Source organism: Brienomyrus brachyistius, chromosome 1 (genome assembly GCF_023856365.1).
Source record: "Brienomyrus brachyistius isolate T26 chromosome 1, BBRACH_0.4, whole genome shotgun sequence".
Classification (NCBI taxonomy): Eukaryota; Metazoa; Chordata; class Actinopteri; order Osteoglossiformes; family Mormyridae; genus Brienomyrus; species Brienomyrus brachyistius.
In genome coordinates, this window is record NC_064533.1 from 5900543 (window position 1) to 5921144 (window position 20602).

Consider the following 20602-nt stretch of genomic DNA (forward strand, 5'->3'; position numbering starts at 1 on the left):
CAATGAGCACGAGGCAGGGAACAACCCAGGATGGGGGGCCAGCCCATCACAGGGCACACTCACACACCATTCACTCTCACACACACACACCTACGGGCAATTTAGCAAGTCCAATTAGCCTCAGCATGTTTTTGGACTGTGGGGGGAAACCGGAGTACCCGGAGGAAACCCCACGACGACATGGGGAGAACATGCAAACTCCACACACATGTGACCCAGGCGGAGACTCAAACCCAGGTCCCAGAGGTGTGAGTGCTAACCACTGCACCACTATGCTCCCCCCCCCCCCCCAAAGTATTTATTCGTTAATCCATCAGCAAAGTAGCTCTTACCTAATGTCACATCGACAAAGCTTCTTGCACAAGCCAGTGAAAGATCCCACTGTGTGGGCCTGCTGAAGACATGTAGGAAAAATGCAGCCTGGGGAATGAGGGAAAATGGAGGGAATTAACCTGCTGCCAAATGCAAAATTTCCCAAAGATTACATATGTTGCCATTTTCTATGGTTTATATTTCTCCCAGAAGAGTCTACAATTTGCTCTTGTAGGAAAACCTCAGACAGTCTGTGCTGAGTGATTTACAGAGGGACCCTGACCTCTATTGTCAGGATGTGATGATCTATGACTCTGATCGGTCCAAGCACTTCCTCAGGGTGTGGTGAAAACGGTCTTGTGCCCCCCCCCACCATTCTGGGCACTTTCTACAGCATGTAAGAGCTGAACGCTCAGTCGTATGTGATTTTCGGTACATTAACGTTCAGGTGAGGTTTCCGGATCACAAACTCCTGGCTTCACGATTAAATTTCACTAAGAGGACCTGGAATGAAAAGCAGTGCAGGATTAGACTGATGACACTGAGTATATATATTCAGATGTGATTTGCGGAGTGAAAAAAATACCCAAATCCCTGTCTCTACCAGTCACCCAGCCGGCTTAATCTCCCCCTTCCTGGGATCCATAGAGCACTGCAGTGATGTCGATGGCAGCCACTTTACCGAAGCGCATCCCAGCAGCGCAGATCTGCTGCTGACTGGGAGCGCCTCTCTTATGATATCAGTATAATCGTGTACGCATTAAACCGGCGCTGCTCAGCTGTCCCGCCTCAAGGCCCCACATTTTTCCTTGGTAATTAAGTCATGACACAATTTTTTTTTACATTCTGAACTAAATTTATTTCACAAAATAGTGCAGTATCAGTAAATAGAACATCTGACATCCTACCTTGGGCTCATTCATTTTGGGGGTTGGGGAAGGAAAGGCACCCCTGTATGCGGTGATGTGGCGCACTTTTGAACAAACAACACAACTCCTCCTCAAAGGAAGGGGCTACCCTGTATTTGACATTACTATATATATATATATAGTATAATATATTATATTATATTATATATATATATATATATATATATATATATATATTATTATTATTATTATTATTTTAAACATACGTGCATACATTTACATTTACATTTTCCGGAAGTGCTTATCCTGCAGGAATCCCAGGAAACACCGCGTACAATGCAGCGGACGCCCTGACCGAGACGCCAGGCCACTGCTAGGCAAAGCGGGACCTTAGTTTCAACATATTCAGTAATGTATGAATTATGTGTGAATCAGCAACTTCATGTCATTGCACATTTTTTACTGAAACTGTAACCTTATTCAAATAATCTAGTTGATTTGCTTCATTTTTTCTTTACATTTACCTCACTGTTATTGAAATGTGTTTATTAACATCTTCAGAATAATGTCGCACATGGCATTTCACAATATCAACAATACCTTGGCTGAATCTTCACAAAGGTTTATTAGCTGGCCAAAAATATTATAATTCAACTACTTAACACCAGAAAACGCCATACAACACTCGTTCGTTTTTCTTCCCCCATTACAGATATGGTGCCCAGTCTCGTATGACTAAGCGAATCGGCCATATTATCTTTTTTTTACCCACATAATCACAACATACGGCTGTGTAATTTTAGCAATGAGCCTTTAGGGCTTTCAGCCTTTCAGACCGATTCAGCGACATATGCCTATAATTACCGCAAAATATATCTGCGTCTCCCCTAAGGGGCAAAAGCTGTCTTTGTTTTACAGGCCTGCAGGTTTAACCTGCCCCACCGTCTCACTAGCGGAACTCCTGCATTCACGGGTTCATAGGAATGATTAATCTGAGACAGTGAATGAATCCAATTTATACGGAGATCGAGGGAAGAAAATCGCACTTCATTCTGGATATCAAATCTGGAGGCAAAGCAGGGGTAAAGCCGGGTATTTAACCCTGGATTGGGGGACACTGCCGTTATAGCACCGGGACCCGTTATAACCTGAGTTGTATCATTCTCCTGACATTGAAGACACAAGTCAAAAGCTACGTGACTATCTTACCAGACATTCGCTGTATGACGTAAACTGTCAACTGCGAGCAGCGCTTCGGAACGGCACGTGCCAATTCCCATCACACAGATACAGCCCTAGCGACATAGTTCATATTTATTAAGATTTTAATGCAAAAATATACATAGATCTGGCATAAAATGCATTCAATGCGGGGGTTGAGGTGAACCTGGAAACACCCAGAAGCGCCCATCCTGGTGTCACTTTACCAAACTGCATGATTTTGGACCCGCACAAACACCAGAACGTGCTAGTCGCTGTTGCCACACACATCGTCATGGATGCTTGAATCAAACCCCAAACCCATGTGCGCGGCCTCAGTTCCACCCGCTAAACCACCGTTAGAAATTTCCATGCATATTTTAAAATACAAGCGATTCATTTAAAGGGCTGAAACTTTGTAAGCAGATAATGCGATCTGTATAAACGAGTTACTAGAATTCCTACATATTTTTAAGCAAGCTCCAATTAAACGCATTCGCACGTACATTTTAAGCAATATGAGGGCAAAGTAATTAGCAGGTTTAAAATGCCGTGCAAAGTCTCATGCGATTTAAGATAGCAGCAACACCGCATCGCATGTGAGATATTAAAAGATATTAGTGCTGCTAAAAAGAATAGGCTCCCTGTGTTGAACGGAGATGCAGTTTGGACTAATGCAGGAATGGGATTAAGGAGTTAAAAAGTACCCTTACAGAGACATGTGACAAAGCTGAAAGGCGCGACGCTGTTTGCAAGCAGGGCGCGACATCCAGCTCCGGACACACTAGGGCAATAAGAGATCGGGACCGTCGTTCAGCGTCGCCAGGTGTAAAGAGTGCAAAGGGGCCAGGGCTTCGTCGGTGTTTCCGATATTGGCTTAAATCTGCCTTTGTCTCGCCGTCTTTCCTGCCGGAGGCTTCAGTCTCACGATAACGCCAGAAGAGAGACGGCTTCAGTTTCATTTCGAAAGGTATAAAACCCAAACCGGGCTTGTTTCCCCGCTGTGGTTGAAAATCTTTTATATTTTTATATTAAAACGCATTTGCAGGACGCAGAAGATTCATGTATTTTTTATTTCCTGGTTCGCAGTGCTGCGTATTTGAGGGAAGGATCGGCGAAAACGTGCTCGGTGCATGGGAGGCACGTGCGTTTATTTTAGCCGATCCGTAATGAATTGGTGCTTCTGCGTTTTAAAATGAATTATTTACGCTTCCCATTTTTACAATAAATAATTATAATTCCGCGTATGTTTTATATTTGATGGTACATCGTGTGTGTGTGTGTGTACATGCAGTCTAGGTCACTGGGCCGTTTCGTCTTAGCCGTACGGCTATGTGGTGCAGAAATATGCGACCAAAAGCGATTCATCGCTGGTTTTGGGCGTGGGGACCTGCGGTGCAGACGTGATTCTTTTTAAATAGCTTGGTCTGCATTTATATTTCAGAGACTGTCTGTCTGTCCAGTAGACTTTAGGGAATCAGGTGGCGTCAGGTTGGGTTTTCTTGGGGGGGGGGGGGGGGGGGGGGATTGGGGCGAGTGTGATTTTTCTGCATTTCATGCAGATGATTAAAAAAGAAAGCTCCGGGTGGTTCTTGACGCCTGTGCAGTGCATTTTACTCTCCATCCCCTTTTGTTTTTCCGGTAGTATGGCGGATTATCTGATCACCGGAGGCACCGGCTACGTCCCGGACGACGGGCTCTCAGCCCAGCAGCTTTTCTCCATCGGAGACGGCCTCACCTACAAGTAAGTCCTCCCGGTCCGTCGCCGGCGCCCCGTTTGCTGCCACGATCCGCATGAAACGGGGACAAAAACGCAGCGTCTTAAACCGCAGATCAGCTCAGCAGTCCGATGCTGATGGACTCACAGCCGAGCAGCTGGTCGCTAAAGTGGACGGACTGACTTACAAGTAAGGAGCCTCGGCTTTGTGCATCGCTGCCACCTCCTCAGACAAAGACAGACATCTTCTCCCAATCTACTCCAAAGCTCCTCTTTTTAAACACCTCTTTCCTCTAAATCAATCTGCTTTGATCTATGATGGACTGCCTTTACCACCCGGTGAACTGGTTATGATTTTTGCGTAACGAGACCGACTTAATCCACTGGCTTAAACACACACCTATATACATAAATCGGACTTTCCTGTTTATTTATATAGTCGTGTGCCCAGGGGTGTAGGAATCGCGGGAGACGCGTCTCTCCCAATATTTAATTTGGCTTCATTTGTCCTCCCCAAACAATAGACCTTTGCACGTAAATTAAGATGTGTACCCCTCAATATTAAACTCTCTCATACTCCCTTGCCTGTGCCAACTGAATATTGCATTGCACGATTTGATCCCAGAATCATAAATTATGAAAACAGTCGTCAAAACCAGTATTGCACCTTAGACAGGATGGATTGTTTTTCACGTTTTTGCATTTCAGGATGTGTGTTCACTTAGCTGACTGTGGGCTCTGTAAATATCCCTTTGTTTTGACTTAAACTCTTCACACAGACGGCCTTAAGGTGCGATGGTGTGGGGGTGTAGTTTGCTTTTCTCTGGATGGGTTGTGTTTGCGTAACACATGGTTGCCATGTTTGTGTGCAGGTCTGAGGGGAGATTTTGTGGCGTGGTACTTTTTTCTTGTGGAGTACTGAACCTTGCCCGATAATATTTGGTTTGCTATAAAAAGTACTTCAGGAAGGCTTCTGGTCGAGTTATATAATCTGCGTGTTGCACATGTGAGCATTAGGGAGACGTGTCTGATTCACCTCATTCGGTCTGGAGTGCTGTCTGTTGGGGGCTGTGCCAGTTCTGTTGGGTTGCTGCCAGGTAAAGGTGCATTTCTGTACGTACGCTGGTTTGATAATCACTTTGGATAGTGTCACTGATCTGGAACCTGTCCGAAGAGACGTGGAGCTCTGGGTGGGATAGATGCCAGGCAGGATGCCAGTGTGTCGTGTTTGCCATTGTACCGAAAAACCGTGCCTTTGGGTCGTGGGAATTGAATCACAGGCTTGCGTTCTGAGCCGGTGCTTCTGACGAGAAAGCTCTACCTTCCGATAGGAAGGCTCTGGATGCAGAGATGTGAGCAGAGGAGGTGGTGAGACTCCCAGTCTGCCGGTATCGCAAGGAAATATGGTCCTGAGATATCAGCGTAACACCCAGGCAGGTGTTACTGAGGTCAGGCCCGGCTGCTTAGCAACTGCTCAGTGGTTTCTATAGCAACCGTGTATATTTGCTTGGTTTTTACTGTTTTTTTTTTTTGGTGCCTGTAAATGAGTTTGTTTTAAAATCTGTAGTTCTTAAAAATTATAATAATAATAAAAAATAACAGGTCTTTGTTCTAAGTATGTATGGATGACTGCTAATTTAACCGCAACACATTCCTTTCACAGATGCATGCCTGAGTAACTTAAGTCACAGCTAAGTCGCCTTCGTCAGCCAAACAGCTTGTTCATACATATGGCAGGAATCTTCACCGGGTCCCTGGCGAATCTTCAGCCTTCGGATTTCGGAACGTACCCCAAATGGCGGGGTACTGTTTGTGTACCGGTGACGCCCGACCCAGGGAAATGATGTGACGTCGGACGTCGGCTTTGCTGCCCATTAAAAGCTGCACATCATTGCAGACTGAAATACAGCACTTTTCGTCAGCGGTATTTTTTATTTTTTTTTTAAAGTTCACTGGAGAGTGTGCTGCGTATCCTGTTGATATTTTGTTCCAGCATCTGACATTGTACACTCTCTTTATTGTACTTAACAGTGAGCGCCTCGTGGCAGTTGGAGGAATGTGGGGAGGGGGGGCTGTAAATGGGGGCCGGAGCTCTGTGTAAGACCTGAGGCCTCCGAACGGCTTATAACTCACGAGGTGTTCAGGGTTCGGCTTTGACTTCTAACCCCGGATCTCACGAACTCCCCGTCCCTCGGCGATTCCTTTTGTGTGAAGTACAGTCGCTCCCTCCAGATGCACGAATTTGACATTTTGCGGTTTTGATAATTCCAGCCCTAACCCTCGCGCCTGAAGGCATGACTGTACTTTGGAATAAGACTAAAGTTTGAATAAATGAATATAAATGGTGTAAAGCCGTCACGATTACTTGATTAAAGTCGGTTACTTAAAAAGCATTGATTTAAAAATTTTCCTTCTCGATCGCTCGGCAATATGGCGGAAGGAAGTCGCCTGTAGTGTATGAGCGTAATTTCATTCACATTAACAGTGATGGAAATATAGTCGTCTGTAAGTATTGCAAAGCAGAATGTAAATATTACCACAGAAATTGGGAAACTAATATGAGGTTAACCATAGATATGTGCCACTTTGCCTCTGAGTAGCTTAGCCTGATTTGTAATCACTTTCACTTAAATTATTTGGCTTAATTTACTTTCTGTCATTCCTGTATGTCAAAATAATCACAGCTAAAATGAAGGTATGTCCCGTGATTTAGCTGCATTGTCTTGCATAATACAGGGATCCCACCTTTGGTCGGCTAGTGGCTGTGAGCTTTTCAGTTTGACAAGCCTGCATAAGCATTTGCATGTATGTAAGAGTTTTAGAATAGAATACGCCTTTAATGTCCATCAAATTTCCGTCGCATGGAAACTTTGACAGTGACGAATTCAACACACAATACAAGCAACACTATACACAATAAACATATATGTCAGTGCAACTAGATATAAGTGGAATATGTTATAAAATCAGTCCAGTTTACTCCAAGCGAGAAATTTAACATAAATGAATGCATTTAAAACAAAATACATAAGATACCAATTTAATTGGCAACTAGTTTTGTTATATTATCTAAAAGAAATAGTCTTTAAGGATGGTTACAGCTGATGGAATAAATGGCCGTTTGTAGCCTTTTTTCCTGACTAATGGGACTGTGAGTCTCCGGCCTGATGGCAACAATCGGAAGACACAAGTGGATGAGTGAAATCTATAAACCTGTTGTGCTTTTTTTTTTTGTCAAAATCTGTGAGTACAGGTGGGAGAGTTGATGTTTATGGCCAGTGATTTTCCCGGCCTGATCGACAGAATAGCCAGGCCTGATCACTAACATCCTCGTTCAGCAGGTTAGCCCTGCTGAGATCCCTATCGTACTTTATCGGTGCAGCGAGTTTCTGCATTTTGTTCTGTAGTGAGCGCACATCGGAAAGGGTTACTGTCGGAAGGGGGAAGCGGCTTCCACGTCGTTTGACGTTAACGAACGACATGGACAAACGTACACAATGTCACCGCCGAGGGTCAGCTCCTGTACTTGCGCCCCATAAGTTTATTACCTTGTAAATATTCCGTATGGATTGCAAACTGCCTCAAATTTTAGGTTAATAATGGAATAATATAGATTTGGTGTTAGATTTCTCGCGTGATTCAGAAAGCATGAGCGTCATGGTAGATGCCTGAGATTCGGCAGCCCTGTGATACATAACGTGTGTGCAGAGCTCATGCAAACGCAGCGGCGGTAAGCTTTAGACCGATTTATTTGATTTATTTTTACATATAGTAGATAATTTTGAAAAGGAACCATCGTTAAAATAAAATAAAGCTTGTCAAGTTTAGTTTCCAGAGAGGTAAAAAATAATAGGTTTTAGGGCAGCTTATCCATGCTTGAAGCCAGCAGACTCGTCCTTGATGTGACGGTCACATGTGGATGAAATGTCATGTTGACAGTAACATCGCACGTTGCGCAGGTCTGTCAGGGCGGCAGAATGGCACGGGGTGTGTGTGTGGGGGGGCTTTTCCGGGGATCCTTTGGTGTCCATCCACTGTCCAAAAACGTGCCACTTAAATGAAGTCTGTTAAACTGACTGCATCTGGCAGTGACTGGTTGATTCCTGCCTCCCACTAATTATGTAATATAATATAAACGATTATTCGATGAATCCTCAGATTCCTGTATACCTTTGTGTGCTTTCACTGTAGTATAATTGTTTGGAGATCTCCGAGTGCATACCTAGGAGTTGCGTCGTGGCCGTCTAAGGATGATGGATTACGGGGGTGGGGGCACTCGGCATTTTCTGCCGCCGGCTTTCGGGATGCCTGTTCTCGGGATTTTGTTTCCTGCTCTTCCGGCTTTTTCCGAGATCCCTGTCGCCGTGGTCCCTCGTTCGCTTCTCTGCCTTTTGCTCCAAGCTCCCAAAGATGAGTGTAGTGCCGCTCTGTGCTAGGGGCTCTGCTCACAAAGGCTCGCTCTTCCGGTTCTGTTCCTGACTTGTCTGTCAGATGAAGCTGTCAGTCTGGATTTTCAGGAAGATACACCAGAGATTTAAAAAAGCTGTGAACCCAGGAGCAAAATATTTGGCATCAAGGGGTATTGAGTGTGGGAGGTTGAATTTGGCTTTTGATCGACTTTGGGTAGTTTGCAATCTCACGCCTCGGGATTTGATTCCTACTCCCTCTGTCTCTGTGGGGAGTTGATATGTTTTCCCTGTATTTCCATGATTATTATTATTATTATTTTTTTATTTAACCAGGGTTTCCTCTTGTGGTCCAAAAATATGCAGTCTGGTCAGTTTGTGTCTCAATTTCCTGCAGTGTGTCATTGATTTTGTGTGTATGTGTATCTGGGGGGAGGGGGGTATTTATCACATTGTGGGGACCAAATGTGGTGAAACCTCTTACTTTTCTGGTCCAGATAATATAAACTTTAGTTTTATAAAAATCTGTAGCTGCAATCAAAAAACTAAAATATCCAAAAGTCTGGTATTTTGTTGTAGTTTCTGATGGTTACGATTGGATGGTTATGGCTGGGTCAGGGTTGTCAGGGTCAGGGTTATCACGGTCAGGGTCTGGGTTATCACGGTCAGGGTCAGGGTTATGCCTCGTGCCCTGCGATACCCTGAGACATACTGCAGGCTCTCTGTGAACCTGAACCAGCTAAACGCTTCCTGGAAGACAGAGAAAGCGTTTAGGGAATCTATGCTAACATCGTTAGCCTCCTGAAATCGCGTGCTGCTGATTTTCTGCTGATGTTCGTGCAGATGGTTAATCAGGAGTTGCACTGGGCCCACGAGATTCCGATCCCCGGTGAAGTTCTCGGAATCGTCTGGGCCGAGCAGCTGAAGCTGTTTTCATCCATTTTATTTTTGCTCCATGTTTGATGACCTGGTTCTTGTCTGGAGGTTTACTAACTGCGAGGGACCCAGCCGCTGATGGCGACCAAGTGCTTGTGAGCGGCGGCCCGGGCCCCCGTGTGGATCACTGTGTGCCTTATTCTGCGCGGAGCAGGAGCAGACTGACCTGCTCGGGGTGGGGTCACTATTCTGTGGTTTCTGCATTTAGCCGCTGGCATTTGTCCCGGGACAAGGCTGCTCTCCACCTCCTCCACGTCTGCTTGTTTGTGGGCTCAAGCTCCTCCAAGTCGTGCCCCTCCCTCACTGACACATGTTTCCCGTCGCGAGGGTCACTGGTGTTATACCACTGGGTCTGTGTACACGGAGTGCTTCAAGTGTTGCAGTCTCTGAGGAGTCTGATTAAAAACATGTGCTGTTTTTGTGAATTTTTGTTTTTCATGTCCTGAGTAGCAAATGTAATGAGACTGTTTTGTTTTCCTAACATTTTGGCATCTCCGTCGTACCTCACTTGTCTAGTGATATGGCTTGAAATTGCTCCGGAGCTTCCGATTGGCTGCCGCTAAGCTAATTTGCTAATTGCCGCCATGCCCTGTCCTGTCTTCTCTCCCGCCAGTGATTTCCTGATCCTGCCCGGCTTTATCGACTTCACCTCCGACGAAGTGGTGAGTCCGATGGGCCCCGTTGGCCGCAGTCACTACACTAAGCATATGAAACAAACACATTTCGTATTTAAAAGCGACATGATTTTCGAGCAGAGCATCGGAATCAACGGAGCCGCAGCGGAGTGGCTGTGAGACGTGAATGCAGGTGGTGTGGAGGGCGGTCGTCGTGTTCGACAGCCATGTGCCCCCCCCATTTGGGAAGGCCTTCAGCAAACGTCTGAGCAGTTTTTCTTTTAAGGATTGGATTGTAATAATTTTTTTATGTACTTTAAAGATCTAATAGCTTACATTTTGTTGAAACATTCATGGGTAGGTTATTTCTCCCCAAAATGTCTGTGTCTTCCTGTCTGGTTCCTGCCTTTAGTTTTCATGAGTCAGTTCAGGCACTAAGACTGGAAAGAGAGCTGTTTTCTGCTTTTTCAGATTCCTCGAACCCACCGCCACCCGCAGGCCCTCCCTCTCCTTCCACACACGGGACAGCTGCCTCATTCTGGCAGGCCTGGCTGTCTTGTTTGTGCCGCCTGACTCTCCTGGGGTTTTGCTGAGCTGTCGGGTGTTGCTCTACCTTAGCAGACCTGTTTGTGCATGCAGCTGTGACCCTCCCCTGGCCCCCGGTGGAAATGAGTGATGGGGTGGGGCTTGTGGGGGGGAGGCTCCTCTTTAATTAGAGAGCAGCACAACTCCCGTTTCCTACCAACATGCTCGTCCCTCATCCTTTGTAGAGTCATGCTTTGCTCTATTTTTAATGGAATAGAGGGTTTCTGATCACTGCCCTGCAGACTGTATTTATGTCTGACCTCACTTCACACAGAAGAGTCCCCAAACTCTTCCCCTGCTGGTCGCCTCGTGGGAGTCAAACAAAAATCCTGCTGAGGCGATAAAATAAATTTTCTTCACCTCTGGGTAGCCTAGCCCGATTGTCATCGCGTTCATTCTGTTCTCGCGTTTTCCCGGCCGTGGGAACGTGGCAGCCGACCTGCCTGCGAGGGACGAGCCAGCCATTGTCGACGACTCCCAATCACTCGTAATGTCGTTACGTTAATCTTTAGCTTAGTGCAGTGGCGTCATGGCATCGAAAGAGAAACTAATTCCACGTCCACCAGGCTGCAGGATGATGGGGAACCACTACGATCTTCTGGAAGTTTCTTTGCCAAGGGGATTAAGCCTAATTGGGTTTAATGTTGAAGAAGCGACAGAATGAAGTGGAGGGGCCTCTCTGGGGAAACACCGGTCTTTGTTTCCACTTTACGTTGTTTTTTTTTTGATCACCCACGTCGTCCCGGTCGGGTGACCGTCCAGACTGTGGCAAATTCCTCTCTGGGGAGCCACCCCTGCCCCCTCCCAGGAAACCACCATGCCCACTTTTCAGACGCTGGCCTGAGGCGAGGACGTCTCGGTCTGCCGGCAGTCTGTGTCTGCCAGCAGTCTGTCTCTGCCGTCTTCCCGCCATCTGTTAATTAACCACAGATGTTTGGAAGCTGGGTTCAGATGTTTTCTTTGCACCGGTCCTGTGGTGCAGCTGGGTGGCTTCACACCCCCAGGGCTGTAGGCTCGACTGCTATGCCTGGATCTGTGTGAGGTTTGTGTGATTTCCACACCCGGGTTAGTAAGGACATTATTCCACCGAGTGTCCCATGTATGTGTGCGTGCGCACATGTGTTTGCAAGATATATTTTTTTGGTCCCAAAAAGGGGGAAACTCAATTTTCTAAAAATCTGAAACTGCAATCGCCACACTAAAAATGTCCGAAATCTTGTATTCAGCTTGGTTACTTATGGTTAAGGTTAGGGCTGGGTGGGGGTTAAGGTCGTCATGTTGGGATTATGGTTTTCCCCATAGGAATGAATGGAGAGTCACATGATAAGTGTGTGTTCGTGCGCACTCACATGCGTGTGGCCGGTTGGCACGCTGCCCAGGGTCCTGCCTTCTGCCCGCCTGTGTTTCCTAAATCGCCGTTTCCAAGAGCATTTGCTAACCATCACACCTCTTACTGTGGTGCATTTCCTGCTTTCCAAACCCATTGCCTCTCACGGCTGCCAACACCTTCACCGGGGAAGCACTTCGCTCCAATGGTAGAGTGACCTCCTTGGCTGAGCTGTCCAGTACTGGCCCGTTAAATCCCCGCCACCATGTCCCAAAGCTGCTATCAGATATTAGTTAGCTGGGTACTGATGCTAATCTATAATACCGACCGGAATCTGAAGGCTGGTAGTTTTGTTTGGTGGGAATCTATTAGGGCTCCGTACCCCCAGTGGGAAGATCGCCCTGGCAGTCTCTGCTTCGTACTTTTGTCAGCTAAGTAGATAAATGTACATCCTTATGGGCAGAAATGCAGTTGGCCTGACTTTGCCCTGATATTCTGAAGCAAAAGGAGCTGTTTGATATCGGAGGCACTTTGCCACTTCAGAAAGGACCACTGCAGGTGACTGACGACAGCTCTTAAGGAGCCCTGCTTTTACATCCAGTTCTATAGTATTATTGTGTTGGAATATGTTTCCTAATGATGTAATAAACACTTTGTTTTTTTCCATCGATGTCGACATCTCTCCTGCCTTTAGAAGTTCGTCTTCCTTTTCATTTTGGTTTTTGTGAAATAATCTCCGCCACTAAACTGGCCACATAAACGAAGCCATTTTGAGAAATAAGACCAGATTCTGCAGATTCTCTTACCAAACCTCCAGATCATCCACCTCCAGTGAATCTCCCATCCGTGTGATGAGCATTTCGGTTGTTTAAATCATTTACGGGAGGCCTCTTCAAATCTGGCCCTCGATTCCAAATCCAGGCCTGGTTTTCAGGTCTCCCTGGTAGTCAGTTTAATAATGACTGATTCTGATTGGCTAGAGGCTTCACACGTGGCTCACAGGGAAAGGAAGGCTGGAAGATCAGCAGGGCTTAGACTTTGAGGACCGTGATTTGAACAGCCCTGATTTACGGGAAGCTACAGATTGGAGCAGGTGCTGGACGTGTCTACTGTGCTGGTCTGACCTCTAGTGGACAAAGATGTCGATGCATGCAAATAAATGGGAATTTAGGTGTGTAGTGGGGAAAATATACTAGTGGGAAAAGTCAGTCCATGTCTGGGGCATTTTCAGAAGTAATTGTGCGAATTTTATTTTGTCTCCTGTGGTCTTGGTTACAGGACCTCACCTCTGCTCTGACTAGAAAGATCACTTTAAAGACCCCCCCTGATCTCATCTCCGATGGACACGGTTACGGAGTCCTCGATGGCCATCGCCATGGCGGTAGGTTCCACTACGGCCGTTTTTGAGGGGTGTAGAGACTTAAGGTGCTCGTGTTCCTGCAAGTCGCCCCAAGCATCTTGTATAAGGATTTATTATTTTTGGTCTTTTCCCAGCTCATGGGTGGCATCGGAATCATTCACCACAACTGTACTCCGGAGTTCCAGGCCAATGAAGTGAGGAAGGTTAAGGTAGGATTCTGGGTTTCGCCGTTTCTTACTATCCGTGCCTCCGCCTTCCTGCCCTGCGCATTGTGCCCCCTGGGATTGATCATGTGACTAATCAGGAGAGTGACACGCCTTCTCCTGAATGACAGAAATTCGAGCAGGGCTTCATCACGGACCCCGTGGTGATGAGCCCGCGTCACACGGTCGGGGACGTGTTCGAGGCCAAGGCCCGGCACGGCTTCTCGGGAATCCCCGTCACCGAGACCGGCAAGATGGGCAGCAAGTTGGTGGGCATCGTCACCTCCCGTGACATCGACTTCTTCACGGAGAAGGACTACAGCCGGCCCCTGGAGGAGGTGTGCCCATGGCGGTCGCTGCCGCACCGTTTCGCTAGAATGTTTTCCGTCTGTTTTGAGTCCCGTCGTTTAAGACCCAACTGTCTGACGCTTTAGTGAGCACATGCTCCGTTGCTTGCCAGCCCTTATCCAAAACCTCCTATGATTTGATCATAAGTACAGCTGGACGTTAAACGGGCAACAGGAGACCCTTCCTGGGGCTGAAACTATTCTCTCTCATATCTCAGGATATGACCAGTGGCAGGGTTTATTATCACAACAACCACACATTTCAAGGTTTGCCCCCTGTTGGCCACAAGTGGTCACTATACCGGTGATGGGGCAAAGTGAGTTTCTCGGGGACCCAGGCAGGACCTTCCTCTCTCCTGCTAGTTATCTATATCACCTCTGGATCTGTGTTTCCCAGGCGATGACCAAGCGTGAGGACCTGGTCGTGGCCCCAGCTGGGGTCACCCTGAAGGAGGCCAACGACATCCTCCAGAGGAGTAAGAAGGGTGAGTCCCAGAAGTCCCCCCCCCCCCCCATGTAGCTACTGGACATCCCTGGGTGGATGCTGTCGTTTCACATTTGCCTTGATCGTATCAGTGATCTCATACCCTACTGGTGACTCTCACCTCCACACTGTCGCTCTCACATTCTTGGCCAGTTCGTAGGAGGCTTGTGATTGTCTCACCGGGCAAAAACAATCCACCTTCCGACTTTCTTTTGGGGAGGGGGTGTCTTTTTTTTTTTTTCACGGGATGCTACCCCAAACTGTCTCATGTGCGGTTTTACAATGTGCAGTGAAATGCTTGCTTGTCCAACTCTGACTGCACTAACAGATAACAGTATGAAGTATGAAAGAGGGCATTGAACATGGACATTACTTATTAATGTGCAATTAGCAGCAAAATGTCAAATGAATAACATGGTATTTACTTCGGTACACTGTACAGTGCGAGTATATACTGGAGCTGGACAGATGTAGGCTGCAGCGGAACATTCTAGATCCTAGACGCAGTGCTCATTAATTACGGATCCGGATCGCTGGGGGAAAGCTCTCACTCACTCTTTCTAGCGCTACTCTGAGCTCTGCGCAGTGAAGACGCCATTTCCCAGTGGGCTGGGATCCCAAATAGTCTTCCTGGGCCTAAAACCGATATCCCTGGTGTGGTGCGCACCCCCCCCCCCACCCCCCAGGTAAGCTGCCCATCGTGAACGACAGCGATCAGCTGGTGGCCATCATCGCCCGCACGGACCTGAAGAAAAACCGCGACTACCCGCTGGCCTCCAAGGACTCGCGCAAGCAGCTGCTGTGTGGCGCCGCCATCGGCACCCGCGAGGATGACAAGTACCGACTGGACATGCTGGTGCAGGGCGGGGTGGACGTGGTGGTGCTGGTGAGTGTCGCCTTCACGGGAGCCGCCATAACTCCCGACGTCACAGAGTGATGTCACCGGCATGGGCAGAGTGATGTCACCGGCATGGGCAGAGCGATGTCACCAGGTCGCTTTGGATAAAAGTGGCCGCTAAACAAATTTAAAATAAAGTTTGTCAAATACGTGGTCATACACTGTACCACCAAGCAGTGAAATGCTTTTTCACTGGAATGTACTGGATGAATTTTGAAATGCAAAGAGAAATATCAGTTTAACAGAATATAAATATGTAAGAATAAAATTAGAATTAAAAAATATAATGACAAAGCTCCACATGCCTATGGCCTTAGGACAAGCGGAGATGGATGGATGGATGGATGGATGGATGGAAAGTAACAAATAAGATAAAATGACTACAAAATGGACCAAATGAAAAAGCAGTAAATCGGCAATGGAAGTGCACTGACAGTGAGGTGTAAATGTATTAATTTTCACCACAGGACTCGTCACAGGGGAATTCTGTCTACCAGATTAATATGATCAGCTACATTAAGCAGAAGTACCCGGAGCTGCAAGTGGTGGGGGGGAACGGTGAGTAGGTCACAACTCGGCTGGGGGGCGGGTGGTGAGAGATAGGTGCTAAGCTGCGCGCCCCCCCCCCCCCCCCCCCCCCATGCAGTGGTGACGGCGGCCCAGGCCAAGAACCTGATTGATGCCGGCGTGGACGCCCTGCGCGTGGGCATGGGCTGCGGATCCATCTGCATCACGCAGGAAGGTAGGAGCGCCGGCGTCTTTCGGGGCGGGACCCTGACCCTGCCGGTGACCATGCGAGTGATTTTTGTCTGCGTGTCCCGCCCACCATCCCCGCAGTCATGGCTTGCGGCCGACCCCAAGGCACGTCGGTGTACAAGGTGGCTGAGTACGCTCGCCGTTTTGGCGTCCCGGTCATCGCCGACGGGGGCATCCAGACGGTGGGACATGTGGTCAAGGCCCTCTCCCTGGGCGCGTCCACAGGTATGTTCACGTCTGACAGCTGTGGCACCTTCCGATCGAGCTGCTTATCGTGCGTAACTGACCCCTTGACCCTTCCGTTGACAGTGATGATGGGGTCGCTGCTTGCCGCCACCACGGAAGCACCAGGCGAGTACTTCTTCTCCGACGGCGTGCGACTGAAGAAGTACCGTGGGATGGGCTCCCTGGACGCCATGGAGGCGAACAGCAGTAGCCAGAAGCGTTACTTCAGGTAAGGCAGCCCCTAGTGTGTCAGCAGCCCGGTCCGCCCACTTGCCGTTTGCAGTCATGTGACTCTGTGTGTGTGTGTGTGTGTGTGTGTGTGTGTGTGTGTGTGTGTGTGTGTGTGTGTGTGTGTGTGTGTGTGTGTGTGGCACAGCGGAGAGCGACAAGGTCAAGGTGGCCCAGGGGGTATCGGGCTCCGTGCAGGACAAGGGCTCCATCCACAAGTTCGTGCCCTACCTGATCGCCGGCATCCAGCACGGATGCCAGGACATTGGCGCCAAGAGCCTGTCCATCCTCCGGTAAGTGCGTCCATCCGTAATCACACACGTGAGTTTGGTGTGCGGGTTCCTGGGAACGAGCGCCATGTGTATGGAAGTGAGGAACGCAAAGGAATTGTGGCCAACTTCACAGTTTTAACATCCATCCATCCATCCTACTTTCAGCCACTTATCGTAGACATGTTCGTGGGGTAAATTGAATCTGCCTTTTAATATTCCAGTTAGCTTCACTAATTTCTGTTGTGATAATTAGCACCTTAATTGGGTGGGAATCTTCCATCACGGACGCTGAGGCAATCTGCCATCAATGTCGGCTGAGAATGGCCGTCCCTCTCTCTCTGCAGCTCCATGATGTACTCCGGGGAGCTGAAGTTTGAGAAGAGGACCATGTCAGCGCAGATGGAGGGAGGCGTCCACGGCTTGCACTCGTAAGTCCCTCCCTCTCCACCAGGGGGCGCTCTCGCACCCCCTCATACGAGCCCCCTCTGGACGAACAGGGTCCTCCTAGTCGCCCGTCCCCAGAATCCATCACTGGGCTCTGAAATTCAGTTTAATTTTTACTTTTTATGCTTTCAGATGCAACATTTTAATCCAAATTCATAAGCTTTTGATGATTAACTTGCATGACCGCTGCTAACGGCTGGTGATGGTTAATGGATCCATTTAGCCGTGCTGCCATGTTAACTCCCCCCCCCCCCCCCCCCCCCAGCAGCACTTTTTAGAGCAGCAATAGTCTCACTTAGAAGTCAGCCAAAATGTCTAGGAAGCTCATGCTGCATGTTCAGAATGAAGCGCGTATTTAATGTGTGCTATCATGTTTAAGAGCTGAATAGACTTCAAAATGTCTTCTCTCCCCCCTACTCATGCATGCACCATAGATATTCTTTTGTGCCATGTAAGTACGCCACCTCCATACCAACGACCCAGTTCTGTAGCCGCAGCTGATTTTGGTGGCGTGTTTGGGCTCTGGGGAGAGTTGTGTACCTTCTGACTGTGTGTCCTCGCTGACACTCGTCTGCCATTGGTGCCAGGACTGTGTGCATCTTCAGCCTGTTTGAAATCCCTCCATCAGGAATCCGACCGGACTTGGGAATTGGCTTAAGGGCAGCGTTGATGTATTTTGGCCTATTTCAACATTACTACGCTTCCTGCTTATAAAATATATCACTTACGGTATCTGAAGGCAACATCATTTTGGGGATTGACAAATTTGGGATACAATGTACATTGCTGGCACCAATTAAGTGTTTTTTCTTTTTTTTAATGAAGTAATTTGTTGGTTAAAAATTACATCTACAACTGTAATGAATCCTACATGCCCCCTCCCCACTCTGTTTCTCCACAGTTATGAGAAACGGCTTTATTGAACCCGGAGGCAGGCCAACAACCCGCCTGGCTCCCCACATCCCATCTCCAGCGGCAACCAGACACAACGGGCACGTCTGATACTGTCCCAACGAACCCAACCCCGCACCCCACACACACACTACCCCCTGCCCCCACCTGCAGATTTGCACTATCAATTTGCCAGTGGAGCCTGGGCTTTGAAGCACCCCCCCCGGTCATGTGCGCCCTGAGCCAGCGTACCCCAACCTAAAGTAACACTGCGATTATGAAGGTGATGGGTAGAGGAGGGGGGAGGGGGGCATTTTGGATGCATGTTATCCTTTTTCAAATACCATGGGTCCCTCAGTCCTTTCCGAAAGCGTTTACAGCCGGACGGAGCACCCAGAATCTACCGGTGACCAGGTTTACCCTGATACATGGCGCGACCCCCAAAAATCTAGCCTCGTTTGCTTTAAAATTATCACGTGAACCGCAGGACAGGGTCCGTCTCAGCGCATTTCCGGATTTTAAACAGTAATGCGTTTTTCTGTGGCTGCCATGGCACCCGGGGACCTTGGAAAGCGTGACTTTGAGGCCAGGACAGCGGGCTGTCCATTTCTGTCTGCGCAGGGTGTCGCGTGGACCAAACGCCGAATGGTAGCCTTAATGCAGGGAGATGCTCCACCTGAGAGCCTTACCTTTCCAGTGTGATCGTCGTGTGTGGTGTTGAACGAAGACAACAAAAAAAAAAAACTGGAATTTGACCAATAATAATTTTTAAAAAGTACAGATAAATCATGAAAAATCAAAGTAAATAGGTGCTATTTTCACCATCTTGTCATTTATTTGTACAGCCAGTTTTCATTTCTGCCCAATTAGTATGTTACACCACCCTGCTTTTGTATAGATAGGCCTGGGTTCGTCAACTGTAATAATGCAACCAAAATAAACGTGGTTTTTTAGCTAGCAATATACCAGTCTGCTTCTCTGTCAAAAGTTTGCGGTCAGTTGCGTTGCAGCTTAACCGTTACATGTAGTGATGATCAGGTGTGACAGAAATCTGGACGAAGAGCAAAGCAAACCGTAATGATCTCCGACTGTGTTTCTACTTCAGCTTTTCCCCAGTTGACCGGCCGCAAAACTTCCACGTCCCTAAAACATCGGTTTTGTCCATGTAATGGAATTGTTGCGTAGTTTTTTTTTTTTTTTTTTTTTTAAGTTTAGTTTTCAGTCAGTTTCTCTTGTCGAAGGTTGACTTTCCTCCCTCTGGAGTTACTGGGTCCTGTCTGAGAAGGTATGTCAGAGGTCAGAGAAAATGCAGTGTTGGGGGAACCAATATGTTATTTCCATCGAATAAATTTACAACACAAGTTTTCATTTTCGGTTTCCTGCCATTTGGATATAGTTGCATCTCAGGTTTTCATTGGTTTGACCTTGAGTAATTTGTATCAGCAGAAGCGTTTACAATGTACAAAAGGTTATTTATGCATAAATAAAAGTATGTATTGAGTGTTCCGGTACATATGCTGTGGATATAAATGTAATAGATGCTGTATGAAATTCGTTTTCTAGCCACACTCGGAGTATAAGTTTTTGTAGACTGATTAGAATATAAAATTTTTAAGTATATTTTCAGTTTTTCACGCTGTGTAAAGTAGTTAATTATCAGAGGTGAAATGACAATGTTAGCTGGACAAATCTCCAGTTTTATTGTGGCTTTACTAACTTGCGGTTTTTTGAAATTGAGATTTCATGTAACAAGTCAGATTGCCACCTGTTTTTTTTTTTTTTTTTTGGTCGTACATATGCAACGCTGAACTGCCTGACGTCTGCTTTTCACTGCCCCTTCTAATGTAATAACAAAAGACTAACAAACTGAGCAAAAACCGAATTACTACAACCTTAAGTTCTGAGTTCGTGCGGAACAATCATGGTGAGCAAAGGCGCTTTTCATTTTCGCTGTTGGGAAGAGACTTCATTTGGTGTAGGTCAGTATCATTTTCTTTGTATTGTTTTTGTGGATAACGGTTCCTTATTTTTATACCCCTCTGCAATCAAGACCACCGACTACATCGTCATGTTACGCCGGCTTTCTCTGCTCCTAGCGCGCATCGGTGAAGCGCGTTGAATCTTCCGTCTTGGTTTTTCATTGTGCAACGGGATATTCGAAGCTTTAAGAAACGTTCACAATGTTACTGCTAATAAAAATTAAAATGCATTTTAAATAAAACGTTGTATATATTTAATTCTGGGTTGCACTGCTGTACACTTTATAGTAAACCTATTAGATGTTTAAATCGGGGGGGGGGGGGGTACACCTGTTCCATGCAGGGCCGAAGTGGGTGTGGCTTTCTGGGATGACCTCTCAGTCAGCCAGTAATGGTGGGACCCCAGGACTGAAGTTGAGAACCACTGTTTTAGTACTGGCTGATGAAGTGGTCATCCCAAAGACCCGCACCCACACTGACCCTCACCGGAAGATGTTCCTCCACCCCTGGTTTAAATGAGGACCCGAGTAGTTTGTGAAATACTCTTTA

The 20602-nt window shown here is 47.3% G+C and overlaps 1 protein-coding gene across 1 annotated transcript; it reads left to right on the forward strand.

The window, feature by feature from the left end:
- Positions 1 to 2789: 2789 nt before the first annotated feature.
- On the forward strand, positions 2790 to 20295 carry LOC125733682 (inosine-5'-monophosphate dehydrogenase 1b-like). The gene is given in 17 exon segments (XM_049006063.1): positions 2790 to 3351; positions 4027 to 4125; positions 4214 to 4288; positions 10054 to 10102; positions 13245 to 13286; positions 13288 to 13347; positions 13461 to 13535; positions 13661 to 13867; positions 14274 to 14361; positions 15047 to 15246; positions 15726 to 15816; positions 15905 to 16000; positions 16096 to 16239; positions 16324 to 16485; positions 16616 to 16760; positions 17084 to 17167; positions 18085 to 20295. Coding segments are annotated over 16 exon segments (1638 nt in total). The 5' UTR covers positions 2790 to 3351; position 4027; the 3' UTR covers positions 18107 to 20295.
- The last annotated feature ends 307 nt before the right edge of the window (positions 20296 to 20602 follow it).